Here is an 8,735-nt window from a genome sequence, read left to right on the forward strand (position 1 = left end):
GCGGCGTAGTAAAAGATCGTTCTACGCCGATCTACGGCTAGAACGTAACGTTCTACCGTGACGTTCTACGAACGCCGTAGAACGTTCGTTCTACGGCGGTACTGGTAGTGGTTTTCCGGCCCGTCGCTCAACACCGAGATACCAATACGCTTCGGCTCTAGATTTTGACCCTTCCTACAAATTGGAATGCGGTTGAACAAAATAAGGGTCTATGCATAGTGCACTTCAGAGTAGATTATTTTTCAATTTGCAGCTCGTTACATGAAAAAAGCCAGCAGAGATCTCAAATAAATATGCGAATGAAGGATTTGTGTGATTTGCAAATGGTTGTATTTTTCCTCGGGAATAACAAAATTCCATCGCCACCCGTTTTGTTGCCGTTGGCGCAGGACGCCATCTTGTTTCCGAAGCTGGCGTGTGTTGTTTGGTTATTATTTTAGTACGGCTGCGATTTATCAAATTAGCTCTGAAAACTGAAAGTCACTGAGGGGAAAGAGAGGTAAGGATTCAGCTCTTACCCTTTGATGTACTACCCCGTTTAAGCATTTCTTGTTTGAGGCTAGCCAGTTTTTTATTTCGAGGGTGCGCCAGTTATGTATCATTAATCATACCAATACATTCTTGCCAGTTCTTGCATTAATTATGCATTGAAATTGAGTTGAATATGCTTGAGTGGTGAAAGAGATGTTGTTCTATGTTCTTTATTATGTAGCTACATGCCTACTTAGTGTTGAAACTTCTTGTTATTATGAATGGAAAGTTCCCTTCTTCTCATTATGCGTGTTCGCTGGGCTTCAAATTTGCATCATGTCAATGTCTGATGTCTGTGATGAGTCTTTGTTATGCTCAACATGGTCTTGATTTTTAGTCATTTATCTAAGCTTTCATGGAGTGTTGAGTGTTTCAGCTGTGTAAGTAGTAAGTACTTAGATACTGTAAAATGGGGTGTTAAGGGACAGTGGGGTGTTAAGGGACAGTTGCATGGGAAAAACTTTCAGTCATATTAACTTCCTAATTTGAGAAGGTTCAATAAAAACTTCAGTGTGGTAGTTGACACTGTTTTGCTCTTGACCATAGGACAAAATGGTATGGTTTTTTATGCAAGTGACTTGGTTCAAAAATGGATTTGAAAATCTTACTACATTTTCACAAAATTGAAACATCTCCAAAACTCTGTGTGTACCACATAAACTAGTGGGTCTACAAGGAAAATGAATGCATAGGTGTATTGCCACATGTATTGCACATGTTTCCTGAAAAGCTTGTGCAAATCCACCCATTCATTCATCATCCTCTTCCTCTTTTCCGGATACATACATATTTTGAGGTGGATGTGGGGTGCTAAGGGACAGGGAAGAAAAAATAAAAAATAATATCTAAATATAATTTCATTAAGTTTTCTTTCAGTAGGCATGGAAAACACCAAATTCCACATAAAATGCTGGCAAGTTCATGGTTTTATCTCTAACACATCTTAAGTTATGTAACAAAACATCTCAACACTCTCTTTTACAATGATGGGTCAATGGAGACTGACGTAGGTAAATGGGATGTCATCATAAAAAGGCTAAAACAAAGAGGGCAACATAATGACAAGTGACTAGCTTCAACATGGGTTTTTATTGATGACAGAAGATTACTTTTTGGTTCTGTTTACCTTATAATTAGCACATTTTCCACATGCGTAAACTGCATTACACGTAATTGGCTAAAAAGGTCATTAGTGGTGAATGAACCTGACTTGTTTTGTGACAGAACATGCAAAACATTTCAATAAATAAATTGTGTGCCCTTCCACACCCCAATTGTGGGCATTTGATGACCATTTCTTGGAATAATATAGGTGTCCCTTAACACCCCACATTGGGGTGCTAAGGGACAGTGATGAAAAATAATAAAAAATAATATGCAGGTATAAATCTTTAAAACTTTAATGTGGCAGGCATGTAAAGCACCAAATTCCACATAAAATGCTGACAATTTGATGCTTCTATCTCCAACCCTTCTTAACCCTATTCCTGGCGGGGGGGGGCCTCAGGAGCCCCCCCTGAGGTTTTTTGGTTATATCTCCCAAACGCGTTGAGCTAGGAAGCTCAAATTTTCTGACTTTTCCTAAAAGGCTTCTACGCAACATGTCTGAAAATTTTGAGTTGATCTGACCTCAGGTCAGGTCACCAGAGGCGGTTTGGTGACGCTACCTCAGAAAAGTTTGCAATCACGCCAGAGCTAGAGTTTTTGACCGATCAATTTCTTCTCTTCAGGGTTTAGTTAGGGTACCAGTATGTGCAATTTGTATATCTCGGAATTTTGATATCGGTGACCTAAGGTCAGGTCAATTTCGCGACCTCCCCATTATAAGTCAATGGGGGAAAATCAACTCCCTGTTTTTACCACTAAAACGGGTCGGAATGGCCCCATATACCATACATGACTTCATATACGATCAACCTTCACTACCTTGAGGTCTGTTTTGCTGTTGGGCAGCTGTGAGGTCATGTGACGTCATCAAAGGTCACCAAAGGTTTTTGGCCAATAACTCCGTACAGGAACAAGATACAGACGCGTGGATGGTCTCATTGTGTTCAGCTCGTCAAGACGCATCGAATGATATACATGATGACCTCGAGGTCACGTGACCTGAGGTCAACCTTTGACCTTGACCTTTCGAGGTCAACATATATATCATTCGATGCGGATTGACGAGAGGATCACGATGATGCCCTTAGTTTGTTCCTATCTTGACTAATTTGAAAGTTATTCGAGAAAAACTCTCTCCATATCTAGTGCCGCCATTTTGACTTTTTCGACCCCTGTGACGTCATCTTTGACCTGACCTGAAAATGACCTTAGTAAAAATTGTAGATCTTGGCCGTGCGTATCCGATGCCGTTTACCGCTTGTCGCTATCTTGCTTCGTTCTCGAGATCTCAGGGGGGGCCGAATCGGCCCCCCCTCCCCCGCCAGTTTCTTGTCCCGGCGGAGCCCGCCAGGAATAGGGTTAAGTTATATAACAAAACACCTCAAAACTGTCCCTTAACACCCCGTTTTACGGTACCTTGCCAAGCCAGTGTTTTCTAATTTCTTGTTCCTCTTTTGCTCTGTTAATACTTTGTTTCTAAACAGAAAAAAAAAATGGTCTTAGTCTCTTTTAATAGTCTTTTTTCAGCTATGAAAGGTCCAGGACTATCCCATTTTAGGCATAGTTAGGTACATCTTATGTAGGTAACCATTCTTTCTGGTGTGCAAGTAAGTACCTACTAAGTTATTATTTTTGGGATTACCTATGGTTCAGTGGTAAGAGATCATTGTTGATATTTTAGATGCATGACATGATATTTTTCATGGCTGTATCATGGACTGACATTTTTATTGTTGATTTTTCAGATGCCTGGCACCAGAGTGTACATTGGAGGTCTTCCTCAAGGAGTCAGAGAGCGGGATGTGGAGAGATTCTGCAAGGGCTATGGAAGACTCAGAGACATTCTTTTAAAAAATGGTTTTGGTTTTATTGTAAGTACCTAAATAGTTAAATACCTAGGTACCTATCATACCTAGTGAAGGAATGAATGTGGAATAAAGAAATGGATAGGTGTTGGCTTAGGTGCTGCAATATTTATTGTATCATTTTTTTCATAGTGCTCATGATGAAGTCAGAATGCTGTCTGATATTATCTCACATCACTGCTTAACATGTATCAATGATATGTAGTTCAACTTTTTAAATTGCTTGCTCATTTTGGAATGGTAGTTTATTGGTCTACATGAAATTTGTTACATTGGACATCTCTATCACATTTTTTCTTTGTTTAACTATTATTATTTTACATGTTTTATCCAGATATAAATTATTATCAATTGTTGCTCATCCACATTTTATGTCTTCAGGAATTTGATGACCCTAGAGATGCTGAAGATGCCTGCTATGAACTTAATGGCCGTGATTTGATGGGAGAAAGGTATGTTCTATGCATACTCTTAATGTCATTCATTGGCAATGGCTTGTAGTATGTTTTGTGAGGATGTTTGGGTTAACCAATAATCATCTTAAGTAGAGGGTGCTTTCTTTTGTCTAAAGTTTTTTTGCAAGAAGAGTTACTGATGTGTATGATGAGATGCTTTGGGCAAGGCTTATTTTGAATGTAAATAAACTCCAGCATCATTCTACAATAGATAAAGCATCCACCTTACATAAAATACTACATAATCACATCACATTGTGTCATGTATGGACAGCAATTCGTCCCGATTTTACGATCTTTGTGACACGTTACCGCGGTCGGTGCCATCAGGATTACGATGGAATCGGCTCGTGGACCGTCTCGTCGCTACGACGACTGGCGTGGCGGCGGCGGCGGCGGCGGCGGATTTGGAGGAGGACGCAGCAGGAGACCCACCAGGTCAGTGGAATAGGATCAGTTTCTACCCATCTTACAAACAGCCAATGACGAAGGCTATGTGTTGTATTGTTTTGCATTGCTTTGTCGTAGGGTGTCATGTATTCAGACGACGGCGCGCTGAGAGCGTCTGACAGCCACGTAACGCTCTGGTCGGTTGTTTCAGCAGGTTTGGACCGCCGACGAGGACCGAGTACCGGCTGCTGATCGAGAACCTCAGCTCGCGAGTCAGCTGGCAGGTGAGTGTACCGCGCTGCCGGCGGGTGGCGGCCGGCGCCGCTGTGACTCCCGAGGCCGGCACAGGGGCGCGCGCTCACAGTATTCCCGCTCGGACAGGTGTGTGATGTGGCCCGGCGGCCGAGCTCCTGGTCTGGTCTGGTCTGGTCTGGTGGGCCCGGCGCGCCGGCCGCGGTGGTCTGACGGCGGCGGCAGAGGGGCGACGCCGCGCCCGCGGCACTGGTCCTCCCAACAGCGGCTGACGCGGCGACATCCGCTCCTGGGCGCAGCAGCCAGACACTACGGCTTACCTTAACGTTACTCTGCCGTCGGCAGTGCTTGCTGGCCACTTAGGCCGATGCTATAAAAAGTACGCTACGCTTACTCAGTAATGGAACTTCCTTTGTTTGCCACAGTTTCCCCCATACCTGTTCAATTTTGAACAATTTTTCATCCGATTAGTATAATATGGGTTGCTCTGCTGTCGGCTCCCGACAAGTGTGCTGTATCTGAAGTGTCCCCTAAACGTTGACCAATTCTCTTCAAGAGCGCCGTCCGAGGCGCAGTCATGCGGCCGATGCGAGCCCCAGGCCGGGGGCGAGGCGCGCGGCTCGGGCGCGGGCCGCCGTGTGGGGCGCACAGTGCGCACTGGGATGGCCCGGCCAACCGGGCGCGTGTTGGATGCGAGGCGGTCAGGCGCGTGTGTTAGTGGTCTGAGGGTCGGATGACTGGTTCGGCAGCTCTTGGTTCGGCAGCTCTCGTCAGGGCGCCAGGTATGACCGCTATCGCCGGCCGGCCGGCCCTTTCTCCCCCGCTGGCCGGTCGACCTCTGTCTTCCCGCCCGCCGACTCGATTTTCTCCCAGCCGTCTCTCTCCCCTATATGGGTGTCGGTAACCTCTGTAGGCAGGGACGAGCTCTAAAAAACCTGATTTACATCGTCCCTCTTCTCCGACCCGTTGGAGTCTTCAATCCTGCATCGGCGCCTGATCCGTGTTATTTCCCGGGCCCATCATTGTTTTGCTGTCACGCCGGGGGCCAAATGGTGATTTGGTTTTACTGAATCTCCGTAACTGACCGCGTGTTTCCGTGTGCGTCGCGGCCATAATTTTTGTGCGGCTATCAGTTGGTTAGTGTGCAATGAGTCCTTTCAGTCCGCGTCCCCCAGTATGTCATATTCAGCCTTTGCTACTGATTAGTGCAGTAACTGCTCCTTTGCATAGCTCACTGACGGAGGACGCAGCAGTTGCTCGCCCTCGTCCTCCGGGGGCAGGCTGGCTGTCCTTCCAAATCCCAGGGAGGGTCAGCGGCCTGCCTCCTATTCGCCCCGGCCCCACTGACGCCCTGCTCTCGCGTCCAGGACCTGAAAGACTACATGCGTCAGGCCGGCGAGGTCACCTACGCTGACGCACACAAGGACCGACGTGGCGAGGGGTAAGTGTCAAACGCGGGGGGCCGAGCAGCTATTTAAAATAGTTTTTAATCTTTGTGCGTTGTTCGTATTTAGTTCCTTCGTATAATTTGTGTCGATTCTACGTGTTGCATTCAATTTCGAAAACGTGCATTAATTTGCGGTTTGCATTCATCATTTCTCCCATTGCTGTAAATTCGGCCCGAATTTATACAATTGGTGCTGTCTAGCACGACATTTTGCGCTGTTTTATCTTACCTTGCTCTTTTATATCGAGTCTTACTTTCTAGTCTTTGTATCTAGAAGGTTCTTTCTTGTGACACACTTGTTTTATTAATACGACGTATGGGCGCAAAATGACCTTAGTAGTCGGCGCGCCCTAAATCCCCAATTAACTAACTAGCTTATGCAACTGGTGTGTGCTTTTTGTACTGAGTCACACCCGTCTGACCGTCCGGCAGTGTGGTGGAGTTTGCCTGCTACTCGGACATGAAGAACGCCCTGGACAAGCTGGACGACACCGAGCTGAACGGACGCCGCATCCGCGTCATTGACGACACGCGCCGCGCCCGCCGCCGCAGCCGCAGCAAGAGCCGCAGCCGCTCGCGCAGCCGGTCTCGGCGCCGCAGCCGTTCCCGTTCCCGCAGCAGGTGAGAATTGCGGTGAAGGGAAGCGGCTGCGAAGTACCTAATATAAACGGCCTATTGACTCCGCTGTCTGATGTCCCTTTTTTAGGGCGATGGTGCTTGCTGTCAGTGTTTTCGTAGTTGCGGCAGCGCTCTCTCGCCGCGGTTGCGCCGTGGCAGACTGCACTGTGTCTGACCGTAGCTCCCCTGCCGGTAGGTCTCGCTCCAAGTCTCGCTCTCGCTCCAAGGACCGCCGCTCCAAGTCGCGCTCTCACTCCAAGGACCGTGACTCCAAGACCAGGTCCAACGGACGGGACAAGTCGCGCTCTAAGTCCAAGGAGCGTGAGGCCAGCGCCGACAGAGGTCGCGACGGATCCCGAGACAGGTGTGACTCCCGCCACATTATTCAGGGCTGGAATGATGAAATAATGGGAGCTGGGGAGCAGCTGTTCAATGTTGTTGATGCTCGATTTTTGCTGTTAGAATGACAGCTCGATAGTTACGACATCCTTTACCTTCTAATCTTGTCCCTCAGTAACGTCAACAGCTGTTCATTGCTCACGTACTCAAGTGATTTTCAAATGATTTTCTGACGTATTGCTAACTCATTTGTATATTCCCAGGTCCAGGTCTAAATCAAAGGAAAGGGATGCGGACAGGAAGTCTGCTTCAAAGAGCAAGTCTCGGTAAGATTTTTTAGTGTGCTTTTGCTTTTTTATCATTTTCCCGGACTCTATGAATTATTTAGTCCTACAGACGCTTCTCATACATGCTGATTTGAATGTGCTTTTCATTCAGATAAATCTCAACAGCCTGCTATAAGTTCGATGACGGTGTAGTTTTATCATCATATCTTACTGAAAGTAAATAGTGATCCCAGGTTATGAGCCTGCTGCTCTAAGTCGCCTGGCCGTGCCGCTCTTTTTCGCTGACATTTGTGCGCTCTGTGTCCGGCAGGTCTCGGTCCCGGTCTGGCTCGCGCGGCCGTGACGACCGCCCGCGCTCCCGGTCGCGTTCTCGCTCCAAGTCTCGGTCCCGTTCCCGCTCCCGGTCTCGGTCCAGGTCTCGGTCGGGATCTCGTGGCGCCGACGACTGATGGCACCCCCCCCCCCCCCCGTCGACCTGTCGCGCCGGGGCGGCGCGACACCGATGGACCGCCACCGATGGACCGCGCGGCTCGGTGTATGTCTGTGACTGTAGGGGCTCGCCACCGGCGGGCCGACCTCTATGAGCTCCGTGGTGTGAATAGCGGACTGCGGGGCAGGTCATTTCACGTGTTAACATCATACCCGCATTCCCATGATCGTGTCTGCTACTGAGAAGTTATTCACCAATACACTTATCATCTGGGGATGTTTCTGTTCGATGCTGCTTGGGAATATTTCGCACTGGTATCGTGTCGTGTACACATTGTGGAGATGTCACGGTTATCACTGACTACGAATACATGAGCAAGTAAATGGTCAGGACTGGATTTTCCTACTCGCTCACTTGCAATCCGTTTGTAGCACGTTTTACACTGCTCATGTAGTCCTGGTCACTATCAAGTCTCGTCCAGGGCTCGAGGCATCTGTTTACGACCTAGCCCTGTTTTACGGGACGCCGCTACCCGACACTATCGAGCATTGGCGCTGGCGCTTCAGATGAAAATGCTTTATGGAAATGTCAATATATTGACAACTTGATTGACACAATCGAAATCGTGGATGTACGAGTATGGCGTGCGTATGGGAGAATAAGGTGGGAGGTGAAGGCAATAGCTCATAACTCGCGGTCACGTGTTATTTATGTAGCGGTTTCAATGAAGGTCATTTCGGACGGTTTACAGAGAACAATGCTATCCAAGATTCTTAGAAAAACAGACTATCTATATTGATATAGGAAATGTTTCCTGAATTCGGTTGGTCGAAGGTCGATTTTTTTTAACGTCCCGCCACGAACAATTTCCTAGCGCTGTTCGCAAGCTGTTTGTTATGATCAGCGTGCTACACCCTGGCTTGCATTTCTCGGCTTTTCATTGGTCAAACCTCGTAGTTCCTGCAATCCGCCAATGAGACGCTGAGAAATGGCATCACTCAACTTCCAAATATG

General features: G+C 47.3%; 1 protein-coding gene across 2 annotated transcripts; it reads left to right on the top strand.

Moving 5' to 3' along the window:
• Positions 1-364: 364 nt before the first annotated feature.
• Positions 365-7,995, top strand: LOC122368265 (serine/arginine-rich splicing factor 4-like). 2 transcript variants are annotated; one of them, XM_043342032.1, is made up of 10 exons: positions 365-499; positions 3,384-3,509; positions 3,885-3,955; positions 4,289-4,396; positions 4,560-4,632; positions 5,968-6,041; positions 6,480-6,668; positions 6,862-7,029; positions 7,268-7,330; positions 7,602-7,995. In XM_043342032.1, the coding sequence occupies exons 2-10, from the start codon at positions 3,384-3,386 to the stop codon at positions 7,738-7,740; spliced, it is 1,011 nt and encodes a 336-aa protein (XP_043197967.1). In that variant the 5' UTR covers positions 365-499; the 3' UTR covers positions 7,741-7,995. The 2 variants fall into 2 exon arrangements, with proteins under 2 accessions (XP_043197967.1, XP_043197968.1); XM_043342033.1 differs by having other exon boundaries at positions 4,563-4,632.
• Positions 7,996-8,735: the final 740 nt, after the last annotated feature.

The sequence above is a fragment of the Amphibalanus amphitrite genome, unplaced genomic scaffold (genome assembly GCF_019059575.1).
Source record: "Amphibalanus amphitrite isolate SeventyFive unplaced genomic scaffold, NRLGWU_Aamphi_draft 000935F_arrow, whole genome shotgun sequence".
Classification (NCBI taxonomy): domain Eukaryota; kingdom Metazoa; phylum Arthropoda; class Thecostraca; order Balanomorpha; family Balanidae; genus Amphibalanus; species Amphibalanus amphitrite.